General features: G+C 42.0%; 1 protein-coding gene across 2 annotated transcripts in view; it reads right to left on the reverse strand.

Moving 5' to 3' along the window:
* The window catches only part of SNX10 (sorting nexin 10), a 68,471-nt gene that overhangs the window by 9,813 nt on the left and 31,818 nt on the right, over nucleotides 1–26,840 (reverse strand). The window contains exons 2-4 of one of the 2 annotated variants that reach the window (XM_057732032.1): nucleotides 17,183–17,229; nucleotides 3,618–3,704; nucleotides 106–206 (exon numbers count right to left, since the gene is read on the reverse strand). In XM_057732032.1, coding sequence (XP_057588015.1) covers nucleotides 106–206; nucleotides 3,618–3,704; nucleotides 17,183–17,206 — 212 coding nt within the window. In that variant the 5' untranslated portion in view covers nucleotides 17,207–17,229. Of the gene's footprint in view, nucleotides 1–105; nucleotides 207–1,006; nucleotides 1,065–3,617; nucleotides 3,705–17,182; nucleotides 17,230–26,840 lie in introns of those variants that run through there. The other variant, XM_057732033.1, reaches the window with a different exon arrangement.

A 26,840-nucleotide genomic window follows, 5' to 3' on the forward strand; every position in this document is an offset into this window, starting at 1 on the left:
TGTGCTATACAGTTGTTCATCTATTTTATATATAGTGGTGTGTCAAATTTTTAAATATTGAATATACTAATAAAGTCTCCTCAATATATTCTTTAAATCACTTACACCAGTAATGCATTACTTTGGAGTCTCTGCCTCAGCCACACAAATTCTCTATATCTTCTTCGTACACAGGATGTTTTCATTGTAAAACACATGCTATTGGTCTGTTTAAAGAAAACAAAAAACATAAGCCTCACTTGAGGAAAAAATGCTTTTTATCTATTAATATAACTCACTATATGCCCCAATATTCATCTCAAGTAGAATTTTAAAAGCCAAAAATACATTTGCATTTATGCCAGACACAAATCTTGCACATAACCCACCAACACAGCGTCCATGAAGACAGCTGGGGTGACAGAAATGAGCAGTGCTGTCCTGGGGCAAGGTATGACCCTGCCCTTCCCTGAGTCCTGAAGTAGCTCGCTCACCTATTAGCACTCTTTTCAGAGACAAATCACAAACATTAAACAAATCCTGAAGCATAAATGACCAATAAGAGCCCAGGGTCATCCAGTGCATTTAATCCCGTCCATCATCCATGGAGAAGCCTTTGGGGATTAGAGACACCTTCTCTTGGTCCTTGACATGGCACCGCAGAAGCTGTTGTGTCCTTAATATGGCCATCGCCACAGATTACACAAATCACCGGGAATCCCGAAATCACTTTTAAACAAGAGATCAACATTTCCCTTCTCTACTAGATGTGCGAGGGAGTGCGATCGAGTGAAAAGAGGCATGTGGTGCACAGGACAAGTATGTGTGTGGAGGACCCAAATTCCAGTCCTGGCTCTGCTATACGGCAAGTCACTTAAACTTTACCATTCCCTAAATGGTAAAATAGGGATGAAGTAGTACATCCCTATTTCATAGGGTGGTTGTCAGGATTGATAATATGCACATGGCAAATGTTATCTCTTAAATGTTATTATTAGTTGCAAGACATTGGTTTCCTTCCAGTTACCTTAAGGCGGACTTAGCAGAAGCCACCCTCAGAGTCTTCACCAAAGCAAAACACTCATGCTTCTCCTTTGGGTAAACACAAGGCTGGTAAATAAGTGTGTTTCTCCTTTGTGTAAAACAAGAGACTGGCTTATTTGTCTATTGGTTTTGTAAGAAGATCTCTATTCTGCCTATTAATTTCAAAATTATATTTCAAAATCTTTACACTGCCAAAGGAGAAATTTTTTTGCCCCCAAGATTTATATTATTTCAAAAACTGCTATTAATCCACCACTTAGTAAGCACCCAGCAGCTGTTTGCCTCGGACAGTGTCAGTGATGGTGTGCATTCATTCCTAACCATTCCCATGAAACGTATGGCATGGCTCCCGGGATTCCTGAACTTTCTAAAATTCAAAGAACCTCAGGATGCAGAGAGGTTAAGAGACTTGCCCCCAAAGTAGTTACTGGCCTAAATCCCATCATGAACGATACAGCAGCAAAACGCACTGAACAGAGTTTGTGGCACAATAACAACATTGTGTGCGTGGATTTCAAAGCACACCAGGGCCTCCCTCCAGTGTGGCCCTTGGGGACTCAGGTAGTAGGCCATTTACACCAGAATTCGTGCCCTAATGAGGCCTCGGTGGGTATCCTCTCATTGCTCTCTCCCCAGAGAGGACCAGGCCGCTGCAGGGCCTCCTGAGCCTTGAGCACAGGTGGGGTCCAGTTCAACTCCCTTTCATTTCTCTGCTCAGTCACTGTGCATGGCAACAACTGGAGATCTATCTGATGCCCGCACCAGACATAAGTCTATCTTTAAGTCCTTCACTTGCAGTTCAAGCTCAGGGGAGTATATATGAAGGACTACCCACCTCGACAGTCTACTAGTTTAAAATTCCAAATAAGTGCTATGACTTCAGAGTGACCTGATATCATTTCCCTTGAGGCTAATTTAAATGGGTTAAACACCAGCTTCTCTACCTGCAAAGCTCTATGGGTCCCGCATCTAAGCGAGGCTAACTAGAACTCTCCAGTCTCCCCACCCATTCCTAGTCGTACAACAACAGGTGGAAGCCTCTTCAGGATCAACCTACACTGAGATCACTAATTTATTAAGTTCCTCTAAATCTCAGTTACTTGTTTCTGCTATCTATCAAGCCAAAACATTTACTCATTGTCCATTTATTAGCATCTCAGAGAAACAGCAGAGCTGCCACCAAATAATATTTGGTGGAACCCATTATTTCTGGCTTTAGATGGACATTTCTGAATTCACATCATGTTATTTATGTAGAAGAGAAGGATCTATGCTTTCATTAACCCCCTGAGGATAGTTAAATCTCACGCCTATTATAAAGTGTGTCATAAGGACCTGCAAATTTTTTAGGAACTCAAAAGGCAACTAAAGAATTTCATTTCATTTTTCAAATGCTTAGTCGTACACACTTGTATTAAAATTTTTCACACAGAATGCATATCTGGTGTGACCTCATGAGTAACACCAAAACAAAACCAAAATACAGGCATACCCTGGCAATGGCCTTCAACACAATCATCAAAAAAGCACTTCTGAGTTTTTACTTTATTTTCTAAGTTGGAGAACTTTGAAAGAAAAAAGAGAAGAAAGAAAAAAGAGAAGTTTTGTGGGTGGTATCTGGGTACCCAATATACCAATTTAGCTATTAACAATGTGAAGATCAAAGGATGACTAAATTTTATCTCACCTGTTCTATACAGTCACAGATAAAATTTGAGCCCACTTCTATGCTGTCAAGAGAAGTCTGGACTCAATCAAACAAAAGTGACTCTCTTCATGATCAAGGGCCAGTACACTATATACACCTGTGGGGCAAAGCTAGCTGTCACTTGTTTTCACAAATTTTTATTAGAACACAATTACATTCATTCATTTATGTATTGTTTATGGCTACTTTCACCCTACAACAGCAGAACTGAGTGGTTCTGAGCGTCTGTAGGGCCCACAAAGCCAAAGATACTTACTACCTGGCCCTTTACAGAGAAAGATTAGCTGACCCTTATTCAAGATAGTGAGAGGAGGCCACATACCACACAGCACTCTTCAAGAGATTATGATACAGTATTATCTCCATAAAGTAAATCATTTGTAGTTATTTACTTATCTTCATTACTCAGAAGACTAAGGCAAAATAATTGCATATATTCATTTCCTACTTTCCTGTTCTACACATAAAACACTGCACATCTCTTTTACAGAGAACTCTACCTCCCCTCAAAACTTAAGATTTATCAGGCAATATAGTCTCCAGAAATATGCTAGAACAGATCATAAAGAAATACCATTAATGAGCTATAAAAACTCTTTGTGAATTTTAGATGTATCCACATCTTCATACATGAAGGCAATAAACATTAAAATATTAATATTAACAAAGGTACAATAAGGAATTCAAATAAGTTAATTTTTCAACGTTAGGAACCACCGTATTACTTCATTTAAGAGACAAGCATTAGTTGTAATCATTCAAGTTCAGTTCTTTGAATTAGAAAAATTTTCATAAATTTCAATTATAAGTATATTATAGTACTCCATCAAACGTATGCTACCTAAAAATTACTGTGACTTCTATGGACTATTGAGGGCATACTTACATGAATACATATCTCATAGTCAATATAAGAATGCCAGAAGTCCTCCTTCTGAATCCTAGGATCTCGAACCCAGACACTTACAAATTCCTGTAAAGGCATCACAAAGAAATATGATTGAGAATTGCAAGCACGGCTAGGAAGGGCTGAGAGACATGACTGTACTAGAACAAAACTGAAGTGAGCTGTAACCAATGTGATTGTGACTCTTTAAAAAACAAGAAGTTAATGAATCAAGCACCACAGGAAGTCCAAAAAACGCTGTTACCACAAATGGAATTTTTACAATAAGGCAAAACCGAGCTGGGTGCACTTTTGGATAGTTCTACAGGTCGTGTAAAGATAGTAAGAACAGATACTCTAAAACCGATTTTTAATTTTGAAACATGAAAATTAGGTTCACATTTTTATCAAGTTTTAAAAGCGGTCATTTCTTACTTTCTTCATTTCTCTGAATTAAAACTATAGGCCCTGCCTTATAAATCACTTGCTAGAACACAAATAAGAAAGAGAGGCAAAGGTCACGCGAAGAGCAAGCCAGGAGAGCTGAAAATGTGTGTGTGTGCAGCCTGGCCTCCTGAGAACAAGCGCCACCGACCCAGCAATCGCAGGATGGGCACCTGTGACACACTTCTCTCTTTTTAAAATATACTTTTCCATATAGCAAATCATTTCATCCCCATAACAACCTCATGTCATAGGTAAAAGAGAAGTTAAAAAAAATACAAAGTGATCATTTTGTTCCTTTTTAAAGATAATAAGAACAGGAAATACGGGGTAAAATTTAAAATACGATACTTTTTTTAAAAAAGTGCTCTTCAGGGCACTTCCCTCGAGGTCCAGTGGTTAAGACTCCGCACTTGCAATGCAGGGGGCACGGGTTCGATCCCTGGTCGGCGTAAGAAGATCCCACATGCCCGAAGTGCGGCCAGAAAAAACAAATAAATAAAAAGTGCTCTTCACTAAATCAGCTTAATTGTAAAATATGAAAACGTACAACAAAAAAAGTGTTATGTTTGGCACAATAAACTTTAAAAGTGTCATTTATTCATTTGGTGATTATAAATTTGCTAATTGAATTTCACTTTAAATACTTTAACTTTTTGCTTTGGGGAAAAAAAGACTTCAAGGCTGAAATTTTGGGCATTTCTTACTGCTTTGCTTTGGCACATCTGAAAAGCAGGCCTTCAACGCTCTAGAGAAGCAGAAGAAGAAAGATTATGGAATTTTCTGGACAGAGCACCTCCGTTCTGTCATGCAGATAATAAAATGAGAATTTTCAGGGCAGATGATTAAGAGAAAAGGAGAAAAATAGTCCACATCCCCTTAAATCGCTTCTGCCACCTGTCAGGTCTCACCTTCTAAAGTAATACTTTGTTCTTGCAGCGGCGACTTCTGCCCCACTGCTTCCCCTCAGTATATATACAGGGGTGACGAGTTACTGGCCCCAAAAGAAGGCAGACAGACAGTAAAACCAGATAACAAGGTAGCAATGTTCTAAACGTTTCGGCCATTATTTCTTAAAAGCACATTCCTAATTATAAGAGGGGCTACAAAAACAAATGTTAATAAGAGCCCCTCTTACATACAGTGTGATTCGGTCAGGGTCAAGTGGATCCTGCCCAGAGGCAGAAATGAAGCAGAACCCAGGCCCCCTGCCCTTAGTACACAATTCACCTGAGGGTGTGTGTGTCTGTGTGTGTGTGTGTGTAACTCATTTTCCCGGAGTGCTTTTCACACATCCATAGTTCCTGGAAGGAATGAATCAATCATCGATGAATCAATGAACAGAAGGACAAATAGGCTAGGAATAGAAGACCAGAATCCAGGATTGACCACATCTAACCCTCCAAGTGCCCCCACCACACACTCAGGGCAAGGCAGAATGTTGACAAAGGGTGACAAGGTTATCCTGCCCCCATTAAGCCAGACTAAGGGAGAAAGCTACTAATCATCAGGTCACATGTAAGCCATGCTCCCTCACACGGTGCTGGCAGCTCCACTTTTCCACTGGAGACGCAGAAGCTCTTGATTATCCCACAGGGGAAATTAAATATTTCCAACAGCTCAATGTTCCACACTAACTGTAGAAGGCATGCACTTGTTACTGAATAGTGGGCCTTTACCCAGGGTAAACAAAAATGAAAAGACCAAGAAAAGCATTTGTCAGTTTTCTACTAACCTGTCATTTAGGGACTTCCCTGGTGGCGCAGTGGTTAAGCATCTGCCTGCCAATGCAGGGGACACGGGTTTGAGCCCCGGTCCAGGGAGATCCCACATGCCTCGGAGCAGCTAAGCCCCTGTGCCACAACTACTGACCCTGTGCTCTAGAGCCTACAAGCCACAACTACTGAGCCCGTGTGCCGCAACTACTGAAGCCCATGTGCCTAGAGCCTGTGCTCCCCAACAAGAGAAGCCACCGCAATGAGGAGCCCACACACCACAATGAAGAGCAGCCCCTGCTCGCCACAACTAGAGAAAGCCCACGCGCAGCAACAAAGACCCAACACAGCCAATAAATAAATTAATTAATTTAAAAAAAACTGTCATTTAAAAAAAAGGTTTCTGAACGAAAATTATAAAACCCACAGTACTCCAGCATCACAGACCTCCTGACCACTCAACATATTATTAACTGAAGATGGTAGTAATGACAAACAGTTCTCAAAAAAACCAGGACTTTCCCCCCATGTGTTCGCTATTGCCCAGCTGCTAACATCTCAACTTTGAGTAACACGTCCCTTTTCATGGAAAGACCGCTGCAATTATGGTCACAAGACCAGGGGTAAATTCTGGTTTGCTTACTTCCTAAATTATGAACTTATTCACTGAGCCTCTGTTTCTACATTAGGAAAATAGGAATGATGCCTGTCACACCTATCTCTGCTGTTCGTTAGGAGGATCAAATTATGAAATACCTGTGAGAGCATCCGGAAATTTTTCATTACGTGCCACATGGATGTCAAGTATTATTACACAGAAAAGAAAATGCTTACAAACCCAAAGCATGGAGGTCTTCCTACAGGCCTTGGCAATAACTAATTCAGAAAAGCTAACCCAGATGCATACTTTTTAAAGTAGAAATTTATTAATTTAAGAACCTAGTAGCAAACACTTTAACACTGTAATTTTTTTCAGTGAAAGGCAGAGTGACCTAAATATTTCACAGAAGTTGCTCAGAGCAGGTCCCTCCTAATATCTGTAAAAGGAAGAGATATCATTATCACAAATCACAGTGAAGAATCTGCTTTCCTCACCTCGATGGATGGGAACTTTTGGATTCTACCATTATTATTACTCATTATGTCTAATCTTTATGGAGGGAAGGATATGTTGAAAACATACTGTAAAGCCATGCTGGAAAAAAAAATCTCCTAAGAACACAGCAATGTACTTTAAATGCACACTCGAAATTAACTGTGGGGCTAAGGCTGCAAATACTTTTTCAATCCTGAAAATCTTTAACTTGGTTGAAGTGCTAAATGGCACACTTTCTTCCTTCTCCTTCCCTTCAACGTTGCTGTTGTCCTGAGAGCCATCCCAGGCTGCTGTTCTTCACACCGTTAGGATTCCAGAGTGACCTCATCCAAACATATGGCTTCAAGTGCTCAGCACGAGTGATGATTCTCTCTCCACCCCGGTCCAGGCATCTCCCCACACATTCAGCCTCCTGCCTAGACCACTCACTGGGAAATCCCATGAGCACACAGAGGCCACACCCTTCCCATATCCTCCTTCTCCTCATCTCATCCCCAGCAACCCCAGCGTCCCTAGACTTCTCTCTCTGGCTCACTGACCAAGACCTCCAGATTCACCCTCCTTTGATCCACCCATGACTCTGTTCCCTCTGTGAGGGCTCTGACCCAAGGACTGCTTGCCCAACATGAATACAAGGGCTGTTAATTGATCTCTGGGCCCGTAATTCATCCCCCACACTGAAGCAAGAATGGTTCCAAAGCACACATATGATGACGTCATTTTCCTGCTGAAAATCCGACAAAACCTGTCCCATAACCTTCAAGATCAAGTTCAAACTCTGTACTTAGCACAATATAGCCTTTCACGATTTTCACTCTCCTTATCTCCAAAGGCGAAGCTTAGGTCCCCATACACAGCACGCCATTTCACACCTGCGTGCCTTTGAACACGCCTGCACTGCCATCCTCACCCCAGTCTACACTTTCTCCTTTGTCGTCATCAACTGGTTCTTTCTTTTACATTCTGCTAACTCCAATCCATTTTCAAAATTCAACTCAGTCTCTAGAAATCCTTCTGGAATTCCTCTGGAAATCCTCAGATGCACCCATTCTGATTAATCTGACTCTTCTCTGAGCCCCTACTGCCCCTGGGCAGACCGTGGGCGTCCTCCCTCTTCACCATGCCTTACTGCACCGGAATTACCTGCAGGCCTCCTCCACTAGATGCTAAGCTCCTTTAGGGTAGCTTAGGCTGTCCAGTATGACGTGAGGGCCTGGCACACAATAGAGTCCATTAATATCATTTAATGAATACATGAATGCCTGCAGGAATAAAGGAACTGCCTTCAGGGAAAGAAAGATGAGATCAAACTTCAACTGAAATAAAAACCTCATCCACTTGGGTTCTTGGACTCCATGAATTAATGATAAGTTATTTAGCGGCTGGTCTAAAGTTTATCTTAATTTAACAAACCCCTTCCTTTAAGGGTGTGCCAATTAACAGCACATGGCTACAAGAGCAATGTTTAAGATCTATGAGAATCAACTCTTTTCGAGCACCCTAAAGAACTCCAGAAGCACCTATTTACATAGAAATAATTGAAAACCATTCTGAGAGCTCCAATAACTTGAGTCCCCTAAGACCTGCACAAGCTAACAATTTGTTTGCCTAGTTGGTTTTAAAATATGTACTTGAAGGTAATAAAAGTACATTTATTTTAAAATATTCTACAATTCAGATGGGCCTCCCCTCCCCCACTCTGCAATTAGTAGGAATTAGTGAAGTTTCACGATACTTCCAGCTACGAATAGCACACCCAGGAAGCCAAGGTTCACCTACAATCTCTTAATTAGACACATCCCTCATGATGCTGCCTGCCATCCTTCAAAGGAATGTTGACAGCCTGTCAGCCACAGAGGACAGCTCCAGGTTCCATACCTAGAATCATATGGATTTCCTATGAAAATTGCTTCAGCAGCAGCAGTTAGTCAATTTAATAACCTTATTAAACACTTTAATGACTTCTCGGGCCTAATGATTATACCTAGTATGAAGGAAGAAGTCAGGCAGAGCAGAATTAAAAATTTAAGCTAACTGATTCCTACTGTTCTCTATGTGAAAACAAGCTTCTGAAGAAAAAGAGGCCGCTGCCCTCTTTGAAAATCTAATTCTTGTGTTGTCTTACAATAATCACTCTTTAATTTCAATGTACCCCTTTCCCTCCCCAACCCCCACCCCAGGTTCAACCTTCATCCATTTACCCATCTACCTCGTTTTTTTTTACTTAGCCCTGATATATGAGAATAAATCCACAATAAAAATAACTGTACTGAAGAAGGCATGTGCCAGGCGCTGCAGTGTTTTATACATGTTTTCCTTTAATCTTTACAACAATCCTAAGAGGTCAGTAATACTATCACCTCATTTTACAGATAAGAAAAATAAGGCTTCTTAAGCTTAAACAACTGGCCCAGAGTCAAATGGCCAACAGGCTGAGCTGGGTTTCGAACTCTGGTCTGCCTTGCTCCAAAGCCTGTGCTCTCAAACATGTTCTATCTGGTAGCTCTTTTAGCAATAAATAATAAATCTCCAATTTCACAATATTTCTAATTTCACATAAGTGTGCATTATTTTGGAGGGGAAACTTATTGTCTTTGCTATTAGCTAAAACATCAGTTCAAACAACATGCTCTTCTGAAACTGTCCCGCTAGCCTCTCAAAGGCCTTGTATTTCATTTTTATATTTCCAGCACCAAGCACAGTATTGGCACTCATTAGGAAGTGCTCATGAAATGTCTGAGGATTAACCAACTGATTATAAAGAAGATTCAAAAACCGAGGATGTACAGGTTCTATATGCTGAAAATTATAAGATGCTGCTGAAAGAAATTAAAGAAGTATATACTTCTTTGTATATATTTGTGAGAGTATATTCTATACTGTGTTCATGTATTGCAATATTCAACACAGTAAAGGGATAAATTCTCCCCAAATTGATCTACAGGTTTAATGCAATTCCTACAAAATTCCCAGCAAGATTTTCTGAAGATATAGAGCACTTACCCTAAAATTTACATGGAAATGGAAAGACCCTAGAATAGTCAAAGTAATTTTGAAAGAGAATAAAGTGGGAGGAATCCTTCCTCCTGATGTTAAGGCTTACTATACAGCTACAGCAATCAGGATAGCGTGGTACGGGGTGGAAGGGCACAGATCAATGGGACAGAATAGAAAATCCAGTAACAGACTTATGCAAATACGCCAAACTGAATTTAGACAAGGGTGTAAAAACAATTCAATGGAGGAGGGCTAGCCTTTTTAACAAGTGGTTCTGGACCAACTGGACATCCACAGGCCAAAAAGATGAACCTTGACCTGAGCCTTGCCCCTTATATAAAAATTAACTCAAATGGATCACAGATTTAAATGGAAACATAAAACCACAAAACTTTTAGAAAAAAGTATAGGAGAAAATCTTTGCAACCTACGATTAGACAAAGAGTTCTTGGACTTGACACCAAAAGGATAATAATCCACGTGAGGAAAAAGGGCTAAATGAGACCTCATTGAAACAAAAAACCTTTGCTCTGTACCTCCTGTTTGAAAAGACAAATTACAGGCTGGAAGAAAATATTCGTAAATCACTCATCCCTCAAAGGATTTGTAGCTAGAATATGCAAAGAACTCTCAAAAGTCAACATTTTTAAAAAAACCAAAGAATTCAATTAGAAAATAGGCCAAACACATGAAGAGGCATTTCACTAAGGAGGACACAGAGATGGCAAACAAGCACATGAGAAGATGTTCAATGTTATTAGCCGATAGGGAAATGCAAAGTAACACCACAATGATATGTCACTACATACCTATCACAGTTTCTAATGGTATTATCACTATTTTTTATTTTAGCCATCTTGATAGGTCTATTTTTTAAAACTTCCACCACAGCTTTAATCTTTACAGTACAGTAAACATAACTATGTGCAAACTGTAAAAATATTCATATTACAAAAAGATGAGTACAGACAAAAGCTAATAAACAAAGAATCTCTAGGTGTTAGTGAGTATTAGTTTTTCATAGCCTTGATGAGAATTTTCTATCACAAAAATGAAAACTTGTTTCATTTTGTGCTCACTTCCCAAGGACTTTTTTTTATTCCAAAGTATATACCCATTTTATATGTTTATGTAATTGAACTGGAGACTCATTCATTCAACTAAAGCGTACTGAGCCCTGGCTTGGTGTGAAGCACTGACATTTTACCAATGTCTTATTCACCAGGGTTCTACCCAGGACTCCTGCATAACAATATCAAAACTAAAATTTAGCCCCTTTCACACACACACTACATTCTTTACAAATAACATGCTTGAAAGGCAGAAGGAATGTATCAAGTAAACTTCCTTTTTTTCCTAATAATAGTTATGATAAATAACCTAAAAGACATACTACAAGGGATGTTACTTGTCACTTTGTAGTTTGGAGTGGTTTAAATGCCGTGCTCTGGCAATATTGAATGATGACTTTTAAGAAAGCTTTTGTTACTTCAGGATAAATAACTGTGGATGTGATTTGACTAGGCCTGCCTTTTACATGACTTATAATAATTCACGATGTTATAAGTTTCTTTACACAGTGTCCAGAATTAACGAGAGTTACCTTTTTGTATTTCATAATACACTAGGAAACGTTCAGTGGAAAAAACTCATCTTTTACAACAAGAAATAATTGCCAACTGGTGTTAAACTATACCACAAGGACACCATCAGCAAAATCCAGAACGTGAAAACATCTATGGGTCAAAAGATGCAGTTTCTTCAACAAATAACTTGCACGGGGGGAGGATGGGCAGAACAAGAGGTTTTAAGCAATGTATTAACCAAATGCAATGTGTAGCTCTTATTTGGATCATGCTCAGAACAACCAAATATACACATTTTTTTCAGCATAATCAGGGAGACTTGAACCGTGACTGAATATTTGATGATATGAAGGAATTAATGTTAATTATTTAAGGTGTGATAATGTGGTTTGTTTCTAGGAAGGGTCATTTGTTAGAAATGCATACTAAAATATTTACAGATGAAATTACACTATGCCTAAAATTTGTTTCAGATAATTCACTATGTGGTAGCAGGAGGAAATGGGTGGGGTGGGGCAACAGCTTGGTCATGAATTAATAACGTGTTAACTCTTGAACCCTTAGGTACATAAGGGTTCATTATATTATTCTCTCTACTTTGTGTATATTTAACATTTAAAATGAAAAATTAAAACCAGTAGAAGAGAAGGAAGGGAGGAAGGGAAGAAGGGAAGAGGTCATCTCAAGGGGACTGCTTTACGAAAAGAGACATGTAGCACTTGAAAGTGAAAGTAAGTCAGAAACATGAATCTGAAAGCGTTAACCATGAGTTCAACGTGTACTGACGCTGTTAACATAATGACATCCTAATACTTATCTACCTTTGAAAAATAAGATTCTTTTCATTATTATAAAAATATGTATGTGGTTAAAGAAAGAGAAATTCAAATCAGATGAGAACACCATGAAAATGAAGTCCCTCTCCTACTGGACTTCCAGTTTCTTGTCAGCCTATCTAGGACTTTTATATATTTTTTATATTATATACATAAATGGCACATATGTGTATACATCTGGGTGTTTATATACATGAATATATAATTTTTAAAGCAAATGGGAACACACTGTAAATACTGTTTTGTACCTTGGTTTATTTATTGCACAATCTTTTAGAAATCTTTATGTGTGAATGCATATAATTCATTATTTGTTTTAAGAAACATTGTTTATTTTAGAACAGTTTTAAATGTACAGAAAAATTGTTCACAGACAGTAGAGAATTCTCATATATCCCATATCCAGTTTTCACTACTATTACATCATGTCACACAGGCAGGGAGGAAAGGAGGAAGGAAGAACAAACTGAGTTTTAGGGTTTGGGAAAGAGTCTTGTCTTGTCACTTCCCTTCAAAGTCCAGCATCACAGGATACCAGGTGGAGGCCTGGCTTATGGGATATTGTTTAATATTATTCACTGGTTCCAGCTCAGTCAGTTTCCAATCAGAAATCACTATCAAAACCATGCTTTCCTAGAGCAAGCCCAAAACGTTACCATCAATCAGTGTAAGTGCATATTGAACATATAAATGTTAAGCTTAGAGCCAACACATCCAAAATAGCAGCACATCCTTCCCATCTCTCCCTGTAGGGGCCTGCGTGGCAGGGTCCTCATGGTGCCTGGAACTTTCCCGGGCCCACCTGGTCTGCTCCACTCAGGGTATCTCCTGCCATGGAGCTGAGGGATTTACTGTCACTCAGGTGTCAATAAACGCTAATTGCCATTATATCCAATATAAAGTGTGTACATTTTGAAGAAGAAAAAACTCTTAAAGGTATGAATCTCTAAAGGCAGAATTCAGCTATCATGATCCAGGCGAGCTGGAAAGATACACACACACACACGAGGTTTCAGCCCACCCTTCCCATCACATCACATATGTAGGACTGTCCCACTTACACCAAGCAAGCCCTGGGCAGAGGAACAAACCCAGTTCCCTGGAGGGGCAAGAATGTCAGACTCCACGAACGACTGTAAACTGCTTCTTTACGTATCACACAAGATGAGCTCAATATGGCTGAAGCCAAAGGTCCTTGGTAATGCAGGAAAATCAACCTGTTCATTCTGAGCATTAGAATATAAAGAGAACAAAAATGCCTGACTCCACAAAAGACACTGTCTGAAACGTGTTTCCTGTCACAGCCACCTGCCTTTTCATTAGGATTCTGGGTTCTGTCTCATTAAACAGAAGAGTTGATTCAGTTGGGTCCATCTAATCATTCTTATTAAAATATGTAACCATAATATTTTAATTGTAAATTAAAGCTGCATGCATGAATGAATCTGAATTCACTTTAATTTTACAATGGCCCAAAGCCAAGGCCTTTTTATGGGGAAGATCCATCAGTGCAGATACTGCCCTCGTGGGAATTCAAACCAATGTGCAAATGGAACATGTTTAACTAACAAGGAAGCCTCTCCCTCCCTGTTCTCCTCTTCCTAGATTTATTGCAGTAATAAAGCTACTTTAACGAGAGAGCGCAATCGATTCCCCACACTCCTCATCTTTAAAAAAAAAAAAAAGAAATTTACCAAACTTCTAGGCTGGCACTGCCAGGTAGGTGGAACCAAGATGTCAGTCCCAGGCCGTCTACATCTTAAACTGTTTTTTTTGCCACACTGCATGGCTTGTGGGATCTGAGTTCCCCGACCAGGGGTCAAGTCCAGGCCCTCAGCAGTGAAAGCATGGAGTCCTAACCACTGGATCTAACATGCCACTATTTGCATCTTGAACAAGGATGGCAACTAGGTCTCAAAATGTGCCAACCTCATAATTAATTAGCAATGTCTCCTGCAGGCACCAAATAGAAAGTGCTGGCACACACACTGCCCTCCTGGTCTAGATTCTAAAACAATCAGTGATATAGCATTCTGCTCTTACTATGCAGTTAGGTGGGACTTGAATTATTTTCCACTAAACAACAACCAGCCACTAGAATATTTAAAGGCTCGACCAAAACCTCCTCCACTTCTAACTGGCATTGACTACAGGGTGCTGTTGGGGTAGGTGCTGAGATAAAAATACCTTGATCATTCAGGCTTTATGAAAGCCTCTGCTTGACTTCTAAGCTGAGGCCTGAAAGATACGGAGTCAGCCAGTCAAGGTGGCGTGAAGGCTGGGCAGAGAGATTATTCCAGGCAGTGGGAAAAACATCTGTGAAAGCCCAGGGGCCCAGGGTGCACAGAGCGTTCAAGTTTCTGAACTAATGAGTGAGAAGGGCACTGGGTGGGGGAGGGGCAGGAGACGAGCCTGGGGAAAGAAGCAGTGTCAGATCACACAGGGCCACATGTAAGAGTTTGGACTTTGTTCTAAGAGCAGCACATGACAGGCCAGGAAATCATCCTGGCCACACGTGGAAGATGAATTGCTATGTGATGAACAGTAGTATGTTACGGCACATCCAGAGTCTCATCTTGCAGTGCTTATTTCTTGCTGACAGAGGCTAAAGTGAATTTCTGGGCATTATACCTCTTTTTCCTTAATGGTATTTTCCTTTTCAGTTGAAGGACTTTCCAGTTTAAAATTCCTTAATGCTATAAATTATTACATAATTATTTATAATAAAGGACTTTGCAAGGTCAATATAATGCTTTCTTTATGTAGTTGGCTAAAATTTGTGTTTAGTTTTTACTAATTGAAATGAACTTAAAATAAAAATTGTGATTAAATCAGCCAAGTCAAAAAAAAAAAAAAAAAAAAAAAAGCTTCTCATTGGAAAAAAGTCCTTGCTGCTTTCATGGGTAGGTTTCTCCCCCCAAGAGAACAATTTGTAAAATATGCCTTTGGAATAGTGCCAGCTGTCAGCACAGCCCCACTCCCATGGCACAACCTGCCCAGGGGTCAAGCCAAACCAGGTGAGTAGGGAAGCACTCAGTTTACCCAACGAGAGGTCTGGCCTCTCCCTTGGCTACTGGGAGGTGATCTCTAGGCCCCTGGAATGTCCTGCCTGACAAGAGCATCTCTGTTCGCCTGGGCTTTGGCCACTAGACAGTCTAACAGTGTGAATATAATGGAGACGTAGGGCCGAGCTGTATCAGCTGTGACCTCTGGAGGAACTGGAGACGAAAGGTATTAGCCTGATCCCAGGAGGAAAGGACACTAAAGGTCAGCCGTGCAGGCAGGATGAGCCCCAATAAAAACTCTGGACACCAAAGGCTCAGGGGAGCTTCTCTATGGGAATTATCACACAGTGACTCCTTACAGAGACGATAACCAGTATCTCTGCATTCGGACCCCTCCCCAACGTGGCCCTCTGCATCTCTCCCTTCAGCTGGTTCTAACTGGCATCCTTTCCCTGCGACAGACCATAACTGTGAGTATAACTGCTTTCCGTGGGTTCTGTGAGTCTTTCTTGTGAATTATCAAAACTGAAGATGGTCTTGGGAACATTTAAATTTGAAATTGGTATCAGAAGTGAGGGCAGTGTGGGGACGTGCAGTCTGGCCAGCATCACAGAGAAGGTATTTCCTGAAGCAAGCAGCTGGATCCCACACTATTGAATACAGGGTCAAGGAAGAAGCAAGCCTGATCTTCATAACATGTAGGGCTCCCTCTGTGGAGGATGTTAGGGAGACTGACCAGAAAGGGACACAAGATACCTTCTGCAGCGCTGGGAACATCCACACCTTGAGCCGAGTGGGGGTCACACAGGTGTATACATAAGCAAAAAACTACTGAGAGGCACATACAAGATTAGGCCATTTTATGCACTTTACTCACTTTACATGTGTTACACCCAATCTTTAAAAGCTAAAAAACAAACAAAAACATTGCCTTTGAAAATGGGGGAGCCCAGCCTGGAATTAAAAAGCGGAAGTGGGTTGGACTGAGGAGACCCCGAACCCAAAGACAGCGCTGAAAGGAAGGATGAGAGATCTAGCAAAGCAGTTGCTGGAAGGGTTCCCTGAAATGGACTGTTTATAGTGCTTTACACGTGGGCAAGGTGAAATAAGGACCACGTGGCCATGTGACTGTGTCTGCGACTATGTGCGTGCACCTGGGACTGTGTCTGCGCACACACTCCCTAAAAAAAGTCCACGTGCCACTACTGAGTTTCGTTCAGCTCACCTAGTAACAATGTGTGTGGCAGAGAAATGGGTACTTCCGAGGGTGTCCACTCAGCCCACGGCTGGTGTGCCGATCATCCTACCCTCCTCCAAGCCTGATGGCAACTCAGGAAGCTCGGGTTGGAAGCCTGGGAGGCCAGTCTGGGTTGGGGAAGGGACAGCCTTCCCTGAATTACGTGAAACCAAGCCCAGAGACCCAAGAGGCAACAAGGAGGGCAAAACTGAAACTAATGGCACATAGAGTGGCCAATGGTTCCGCTGCGTGGTTACCAAAGGTGGGGGAATTCGGAACGAGGCAATGGAGCAGAAAACCAAGACAGCAGGCCAGAGCGGGGAGCAGAGCAAAGCAAAGAGGGGAGCAGAGCATGGGAGAAGTCTGAGTCATAGAAAAAGATACTTTCACAAGCAGTGGGTGGGAGTGAGCAGAGAGACAGCTCAGTCACTGGAACCAAAGGATAGGGACCAATAAGGCTGCACCGATGCTGGGGCGTGGGGGCCCGCAGGTGCAGAAGGCAGCTGTTTTGTCCTTTCATTAGCCCCCTTCTACGATGCCCTGTGGTATTTTGATTCTCCTCTACAGATTTATGGTTAGAGCATGAAGAACTAGCCTGTAGTGAGTCAAAGCACATGGATCATTCACATTTGGATTTCTGATGACATACCTCTTTCTGCTGTTCTGGAAACATCTTCAACACAGGACACGATCAACCTGAAAAATAAGACACCAACACTCGGTGATCTGGAACCTCCATACAGGAGCAGATACGCCTCGCAGGGCCTCCCACCCAAATCCCCCGAGAGCCTGACCTCCCACAGTCTCTGAAAAGTGTGCCTATGCTTCTCCCCAGCCCTGCCCGCCGCTGACCACACCAGGGTGAACGCCAGTCCCCCTGGGGGTTGGGAGTTTGGGACACGGCGAGGCCAAGGCAGCTGGATGATGACAGGCCTTCAAACTGAAGGCCAGGCAGAGTCAGGCTGGAGTTGGAGCCTCGGGGAGATCGGAGGAGACAGAGATGGCGGGGAGCAGAGGGGCCGTGAGGGGCAGCAGGGATGCTGGTGGGCAGTGCAGTGCAGAGAGTGGAAAAGATGCCCAGGGACCCACCCCTGAGAACGGTCCTGAGGGTTTCACTAGCAACTCAAGCTTCCCAGAAACAGGTCACTCCTGTGACAAACTACTCCGGAGTTCAGATAAGAGACAGTGTGGCCCCAAGAGGGACGAAGGTCAGAAGGTTGATTCTGAGCCTCTAGTCAGTGAAGTCAGCCTGTTTGCTGACTCTAGGCCCTGCGTGTTCCTAAGATTGTCTACTGCTCCTTAAAACCCCACTTATGAAAAAAGCTTGTGGACTTAACACCTACTCACTGCCCCCCGCCAAAAAATTTAAATCCCTTCACTATAGGCACACACGTGTATCTTACAACAGAAAGGTGGTTATGGCTGCACGGTCGTGATTTGCCTTTATGTTGATAATATAAGCCTCACCCCATTTTCTAGATGATTACCATCATCCATAAGCATTTCCTGAGTCTCCACAAACTTCCCTGGCACTGCAGGGAACACAAGGAAGCAAGAATACCAGCTGTCGGGGAGGAGAGAACCCGAGCAGGCAGAGGAAAGAGCTCCCACAGGAGGTGAGCGAGCTACACTGTGAGCAGCGGTGGGCTTCCAAGGGGAAGCAAGTTCTTTGACCCTGAGAGAGTAAGCAGAGGACACACAGGGGAATTTCAATGCTCGTGGAAAGAAGAGGAAGAGCTGTGACGATGGCATACACAGGGGATGAGGGAAAGCATGATGGACAGTCCCGAGATGGTGACCAGGCCAGTTCATCTGGGGAAAGGGTTCATGGAGGGTGGGATGCCGCCAAAAAGGTATGTCTGCATCCTAACCTCTGGAACTTCTGAAGGTGATCTTATTTGGAAAAGGGGGTCTTTGCAGTGGGTGGGCCCTAAATCCAATGACAAGTGTCCTTGTAAGTGACAGAAAAGAAGTCATCCACACACAGAGGAGAAGGCCATGTGAAGATGGAGGCAGAGACTGGAGTGATGCAGCCACAAGCCAAGGACACCTGGAGTCACCAGAAGCTGGAAGAGCAAGAGAGGCTTCTCTCCTAGAGCCTGCAGAGGGAACACCATCCTGCCAACACCTTGACTTCAAATTTCTGGTCTCAGGAATGGTTAAGAGAATAAACTTCTGTTGTTTTAAGCCACCAAGTTTGTGGTAATTTCTTAGGGCAGCCACAGGAAACTAATACAGAGAGGCTCTGTGGAAATTAGACTGGAAAGATAAGCTGGGACTGTAACTGGGGAAGGGGAAACCCATGCACTCATTCATTCACTCACTCAGTATTTATGTGCCACGTGATAGAGCAGGAGTTGGACATACAGTGGAGTGCAGAGCAGACAGAGCTTACGAGATGACTTCATAAATAAAACGTGGAAATGATATGAAAGGACAGCTCTAATAAGAATGGAGAGACTAAACAGAGAGGTAGGGGAATGTCGCCTGGGAAGGCTTTGCTGAGAAAGTGGCACTTAAGCTGAGGCCTAAAGGGTGGTGTGATTTAGCCAGGAAGGCAACAGAAGAAAGGCATTTTAAGCAGATGGACATGCATCTGCAAAGGAGCAGACGCTGGATGGAGGAGCAGCTCAAGAGTTCAGGTTATCCCTGCACTGGCTGAAAGCTAGGCCATAGGTTGCACCCATCTCGGGATCCGGCCGAAACACTGATTGGGTGGGTCCTCGACCCCATGCCTCCACCCCTTCCAGACCCTCCTGCCAACTCCCACTCTTCTTCCACGCTCCTGCTCAGAAATCACTTCCCCGCTCCTGCCCCAGCTCTCTGCCCCCATTACACAGCCTGTTGTGCAGTTCCCTGCTGGCATCAACCTCACTTGCATCATAATATTTGTATATTCTCTGTCTCCCCAGTTGACTGAATTTCTCCAACCAAGCACAACTGTGTTTTCTTGTGTAAGTGCCACAACCATCCTGTGAGGGAGATTTGAATGTCCTCAGTCTACAGGTAAGAAAACAGGAGGCTGGAGGCGTTAAGTTGCCCCAGGTCACACAGGAAGGGAGAGGGCTCAATTAGTCCAGTGTCAACTCAAGGCGGTCAGCTTCCCAGCCCTGGTCTTCCCTTTGCCTGAGGCTCTGCCTCCGTAACTGTGTGATGTGAACAAATGGTGCACAGTTTGGGTCTTAATTTAATCCTCCCCAAAGGACTTGAGCTTTTCACCCACCACCACATGAGGCAGAAGGGTTCAACAGTTCTCACAGGGCACTGGTCGCCCTGAGATGCTAGAGACCGCGGCAAACTGTACAAATAGCAAGCTGAAAGTTTACACCGGCTCCAAAACATCACAGAGGACACACGGTCAAGCTTTAATATTTTAAATCTGGATAGAGAGACAGGGTGGGGCTGGGGGGGGAGACTTCCATTTTCCACTCCATCCATGTCCATATTGTTTGAACCTTTCCAGTGAACACAAATTAATTTTACACTTTTTGAAGTAACAATCATTTAAAAATAAACACCATAATTCTATCAGAAGTATTAAAAAAGAAAGGACAGGCCCAAAACGGAGATACTTGTGCTAAAAACCAACCAAACTGCCATTGCAACCTTCCCCAGGAATGTAATCCCAACCAGTCAGTGCGAAATTTTCTAGTCAGCACCAATGAGGTCACTCTTGAGATCCCCTAAAGGAAGAAGAGGTAACCCTTTTTGTCCCCCACAGGGAGGTTACCTAAGCCAGAAATAATCTTTCTGTTTGTTTGTTTATGCCTTCCTTGTCTTTCCCTTGAAAACCTCTCCCTCTCTGCAGCCCTTTGGAACTCCCCTCTACTTGCTAGATGGGATGCTGCCTGATTCATGAGTCGTTCAATAACACTAATTAGATCTTTAAAATCTACTTGGTTGAAGTTTTGTTATTCAACAGAAGAAAAATGACTCAAACATAAATTATGGAAGATTTTTACTTCGTGTAAAATAAACAGCAGGTTCAAATATAGGAAGAGATGCTACCTTTGTAATGCAATAGAAAATGTCATCTGGTACTGGACCCTGCCATGGCATTTACTGACAGGAAGAAGGAAATTAAATGATAGCACAATAGTATGGTTTGAGATAAAAGGTTAGATGTCTATAACTTAGCACCAAAGCTGGTAGTTAGAAACTGCCCCCTGACAAACTATGCCCTCCTGGTGGGTTGTAAAATTTTCGATTTGTTTAGATTTCCAAACTGCCCAAGCAATTGCGTGTGGGGCATCATGGATATGGAGAATTCCTGCCTCGCTGAAAGACTTACGTGGACAAGGGTGGAGCTCCGCCTCCAGGTGACCATCAACAGGCTGTCCTTGGAGCATTTTCTCTCCCCACCACACCGGGGAACCGGAGCACACATTCATGGTCACCCACTGCAATCCATTCTCCCTCCCGCCTACCTTCCTCACGAGAATTGGTCAATCTACAGCCATTCCAAACAACAGGGATGATTCTCAAACCTGCTGTTCAGGTTAGAGTTGGGTACACACAGATGACAGAGCTACACGGTGACCCCTCACTGGAAACGTGGCAGCTACTCTGAGAGACTCAACGTGTGTCTTCACGACAGCATCACCACCTTGACAGCAGGACTTACCAAAACCAGAAACTTCAGGAGAAACATGTTTCCACCTTCCACCCTGGAATATTTCTTCTATAAAACAGAAAATGTTTGTGAAACAAACAGAATTCTCCGGAGCAGAGGTCAGTACTATCTTTCTATGAAGGGCCAAATGGTAAATACTTGAGGCTTTGCGGGTCATATGGACTCTGCTGCAACTATTCAAATCTGCAATTTGTAGTAAGAAAGCCCCCACAGACGGTAAGTGATCAAATGAACATGGCAGTGTTCCAGTAAAACTTTATCTACGAAAACAGGTGACAGTAGTTTGCAGACCCTGCTATGGAGCAACTGAGTATTGTGCTTTCAATTCTATACCTTAAACGCCCTTTCTTAAATCAACAGGGAAAAACCCTTGTAACGCTAAGCTAGATCTGTACCCCTACGGTGGTCTCCTCTCTGCCAGGCAAATTACTGATCAAAAATAGGCTCTATGCGTGAGTGGAGTGAAAAAGGATTACATAGGTTCTCCACTGCTGAAATAAGGAATAGCAAGTACAGTTTCTAGCTTTCTTTAAAATGAAAACAGAAGGGAGTGAGGTTTAAGTAGCACAGTTTTGGTTTTTCCTACCACCCCATGTCCAAACAACAAACTTGTTAATCGTGAAACAAGATCTGAATTTACATCAAAGCCACAAGGACATCCTAAACAGCATGAAACTGATTTTATCAAAAATCTACAGTTATTGACCCACCATAACAATATATGGTTTCACAAACCAGACGCGTTTTCTTATATTTCCAACACAGAAGCCAAGAGAAACCTCATGTATTTTCCCCAAGGAAGTGCAGATGGATTCACAACTAAACTCAAGGTGGGCAAGGCCTAAGAGTAAGGGGAGATGAGTGTATTTTTATAAGGAAACAACTTTTCTATCTTTCTTTTCTTTGCTGTGTTACGAGGAGTAGTCAACTGTTAAACAAAATACACATAATAACCTCTTCTCCCTTCTGGAGGTATGGCCAGGTTGCAAGAGCGGGGGGCTTGAGGCTGGGGACAGGCCTGCAAGCTGGGTGCAGAGAAGGCAAAAAAGTAAAAAAGACACCACCTTACTATTATTTCCCTCCAAGTCTCACCATCTTGTTTTGACACTGCTTCCTCCCTAGTCTCACAGCCATCACAACATGACCTTTTTAGTGTGGCAGAGACTCCACTATGGGACAACTGTGCTTGGGGAACCGCATCACTTACCTGGTTCCTTTCCTATTACAATTCTGTCTCCAGAGAGGGTTGTTTTATGATGGTTAGACAAGAGCCTTGGTATTGACAGGGGAAAAGGGTGTGAGATAGGAACCCCAGTGAGCACCTGAGAGGGTCCAAGGGGAGTTGGCTGAATAGCCCAGGTCAGTCTCAGAGGTATTTAAGAAGTGGGGGAGGGAGGGTGGCTACTTCCAGGGGCATCCAGTAGCTGTGTTGATCTGGGGTTCTCAAAAGTTTATTACCAGCCCTTCAAAAAGAGAACTTCCTCCCATCTGCACCAGGTCCTGTGTCTGGGCTCCTCAAGTGTGCACAGAGGAGGGAGCTGTGTTCTGTCCATGCCTGTGTCTCACCAGCTCACTGCCTCGCAGGGGAAAGGCTGGCCATGCCAGGGAGTTTATGTTGTGGCCACTGTCCTGCCCTGTGAAATGCCCTAGGGCACTGAAGTCCCCAAAGAGTCCTCTAGAACACCGAGAGGAATTGGTCCTAGTGTTATGGTTAACAAACACCTCCCCACCCTCACATAGACATAAAAACAATAGAAAGAACTTGAGAAAATAGTGATAGGCATTGACCATATGAAAATTTAAACCTACTGTATGTTTGAAAGAGGATTTAAAGGCAAATGTCACATAATAATATAATATGTATGACAAAATATTAATATTTCTTAATTTGTGGAAAGCTCTTACAAATTCATAGCAAAGAATATTCCTATAGAAAAGTAAGCAAAGGTTATTAAAAATCAATTCATAAAAGAACAACAATAAAGGTCAAACAACCAAAAAGAACCCAAACAATCTGAGTTTTAAAATGGACAAAGGACCTGAATAGACATTTCTCCAAACACAAGTGTCCGAAAAGCTTATAAAAAGATACTCAATATCACCGCACATCCATAAGGATGACTACTATCAAAAAAACAGAAAACAAGTATCTGAGGATTTGAAGAAATCCCACCTTTGTGCTGGTGGGAAGGTAGAATGGTGTTGCTTCTGTAGAAAACTGTATGGAGGTTCCTAAAAACATTAAAGTAGAATAACCTTATGATCCAGTAATCCCACTTCTGGGTATATATCTAAAAGAGTGGAAAGCAGGATCTCAAAGAGACATTTGCACACCCATGTTCGTAACAGCATTATTCATAACAGCCAAGAGGTGGAAGCAACCCCAGTGTCCATCAACAAATGAAGGGCTAAGCAAAATGTGATGTGCATATACACAACGGAGTATTAGCCAGCCTTTAAAGGAAGGAAATTCTGACACACTCTACAACATGGATGAACCTGGAGGACATTATGCTAAGTGAAATAATCCAGTCACAAAAAGACAAATACTTTATGACTCCACTTACTTTATGAGATTTCTAAAGTAGTCAAATTTATGGAAACAGAAAGTAGAACAGTGGTTGCCAGGGGCTGAGAAAAAGGGGAAATGGCAAGTTCTTGTTTAATGGATACAGGGTTTCAGTTTTGCTGGATGAAAAAGATCTGGAGATTTGTTACACAACAATGTGAATACACCCAACACTATTGGACTTTACGCTCAAGACAGGCAAGATGGTAAATTTTGTTGCTTACCACTATTAAAAATAATTTTTAAAAAAAAGGGTCAATAATCTATTTCAAATGTTTAACCTTGCTGTAAATGTGAATAAAAATGAGATGCCATATTTCTGTCTATCAAATTAGAATGTTTCTTCAACGATATCCATTGCTGGCAAGCATCATGGGAAATGGGATTGAATGCTGCTGGTAGGAATGTGAGCTATTTCAATATTTCTCAAAGACAATTTGGCCATGTTTCAAAAGCATTTTTAAATTGCTTATATTCTTTGATTCAATTATTCCATGTCTGGAACCTCAACCAAAAAATATTGGTCAGACATGTGCAAAGAATTCTTACATGAACATTCACAGTGCAGCATTTTTCACTAAAAAAATGAAATAAAATAGAAACCTAAATGTCCATAAGTGGTACACTAGAAAAAATGAATTATGGTAGGGCTGCATAATAGATCACCTTGCAGCCATTCCAAATTATGTCACAGAAGAATATTAAATGATAGGGACTGTCCAAAAAGCATTAAGTGATTTTTTTAAGTATGTTCGTATTTCTTTACATACTTATTTAAGAGCCGGAGCCTACATGTGACAAGTCAACAGTGGTCATTTCTGAGTGGTGGGATTCCATTTAGTTTTATTTCCTTCTTTTCTGTATTTTTCCAAAAGTATACAATGCATTTGTTCAAGTCAGAAAACTATGATGATATCACTTATATTTGGAATTTTTAAAAATGATACAAATGAGCTCATTTACAAAGCAGAAATAGATTCACAGATATAGAAAACAAACTTACAGTAACCAAAGGAGGAAAGGGGGGGAGGGATAAATTAGAGGAGTATGGGATTAACAGATACATACTACTATATATAAAATAGGCAAACAACAAGGACCTACTATATAGCACAGGGAACTATATTCAATATCTTGTAATAACCTAAAATGGAAAATAATCTGAAAGACTGTATATATATGTGTGTGTGTGTGTGTATATATATACACACACACTCTATTCAGTCATATATATATATATATATATGACAATAACTTTGTACACCTGAAACACTGTAAATCAACTATATGCCAATAAGAAAGTGGAAAAAAAAAGAAAACCATACACACACACACACACACACACACACACACATTTATTTTTTTGGCCGTGTCATGTGTCTTGCAGGATCTTAGTTCCCCAACCAGGGACTGAACCCAGGCCTGTGGCAGTGGAAACACCGAGTCCTAACCACTGGACCACCAGGGAACGCCCAGAAAACCATATATTTTTAAAAAGATAGTAAAACAAGGCATTCAATTACTTTTATTATTACCCCCTCCAAAAAAAAAAAAACCAGCTAAGTTAATTTCACTTTCAGCGTTTGTTTCATTTCCTCCTACAATGTTCAGCAGTTTTTCTAGTTAAATAAAAAAAATCACTGGCTTCTTCTTTTCACCTGTATAAGGATATGCCATCGGTGGGGTTATTTAAAATTCAAAGTTTAATTTAGTGCCAGCTTTTCCCAGACCTGCTCTCAATTCTACCTATATCCTTTTGCAGGCCTGTGGTGGGGAGTGGGGATAGAGGCGGGGGTGGGAGGGCATGGCCCTCCCAAATTTCCCCTAGGAGGAAGTTCTCTGCTAGGGTCTTGCTGAAGGGGCAGCTCTACAGGTAGCCCTGTTTTCTATCACCTGGGGGACCCTCCTCAGACACAGGAAACAGCATCAGTGATGGGCATCGGACTCCAGGGAAGCCCATGCACTGGTTAGCCAAGGGCCTGCTTGGAAAGCAGGGAGGGCTGGGCACCAGCTCCCTCCCAGCATTCAGACTAGTAAACAGCAAGACTTGGCAGTTCTCTGGGTCCTGGAGCTAGGAAATGATGGTGAGAAAAGGGAAAAACAATGACGTCTTAACTGGAGTTCTAAGGGACCAGAGCTTATACTTAACAGACACCATGATGTAAATAAAAGATCTCTTGAGATAGTAAAGAAACCGACCCCCAGAAAAGCTGAATTACAGAAGCTGGCTTCAGCTGCTGATGTCTGCAAGGCTGCCTGGTGCCAGCGCCATAACCCAGAGTTCTTACTTCCCCAGGGGCTTAAGTCCCCAGTGTCTCCTGGGTTCCCTTACGATAAGCAAACCCTTACTCAAGGCAACTTGAGGGACATCCCAATTTGTGCAATCAAAAGAGCTCAGCCAAAAAGAAAGAGAAAAAAAGAGCACCAGAACAGGAGAACGGACTGAAGTGGGACAGCCATGCACTTTTGAGGGGGGCCAGCAAGGTGTGCAGAGCCATGTGGAAACCAGGCCCAAGCTGTTCTTCCTCAGTCTGATCTTAGAATTTTAAAAAGGCAAAACCAAAATGGAAAAACAAGCAGAAGTCTGAAATTCAGTTAAAGTTGGAAAGACAAATAAAATTACCATTAAATGTTTCCAGCATTTATCACACATACACAAACATATATTAAGAGGGTCAGCAGTCTTAAAAAATACTGGTTTATAACACGTAAAATAATGAAACCACTAACTTGCTGATCTCTATGACATAATCTCTACAACACGTTCCATTTATGGTCATGAATATGATGCTATGCCAAATGTAGGGTTTGAAATCCAGAAATAAGAAAAAATATATACATATATATATATAGAGAGAGAGAGAGAATTTTAGCCTCACAACTATTTTGGTGACATTTAGGAAAAGTGCTACCTTAGACTTACAGATGCTCCAGACACAGGCATGTGCGTGTTGGGCCTGACCTCCACCTCTCTTCATGCACATGCTAAGCAGAGCCACTGGGGGAAGAGCAAAACACAACTAGGGTAAACAGAGGAAGGTAAAAAGCCTTAAAAGTAGATGTAGGAGAGAGAAGCTAGAGCAGACAGGCAGGTAATACTGGACT

This window comes from Hippopotamus amphibius, chromosome 4 (genome assembly GCF_030028045.1).
Source record: "Hippopotamus amphibius kiboko isolate mHipAmp2 chromosome 4, mHipAmp2.hap2, whole genome shotgun sequence".
Classification (NCBI taxonomy): domain Eukaryota; kingdom Metazoa; phylum Chordata; class Mammalia; order Artiodactyla; family Hippopotamidae; genus Hippopotamus; species Hippopotamus amphibius.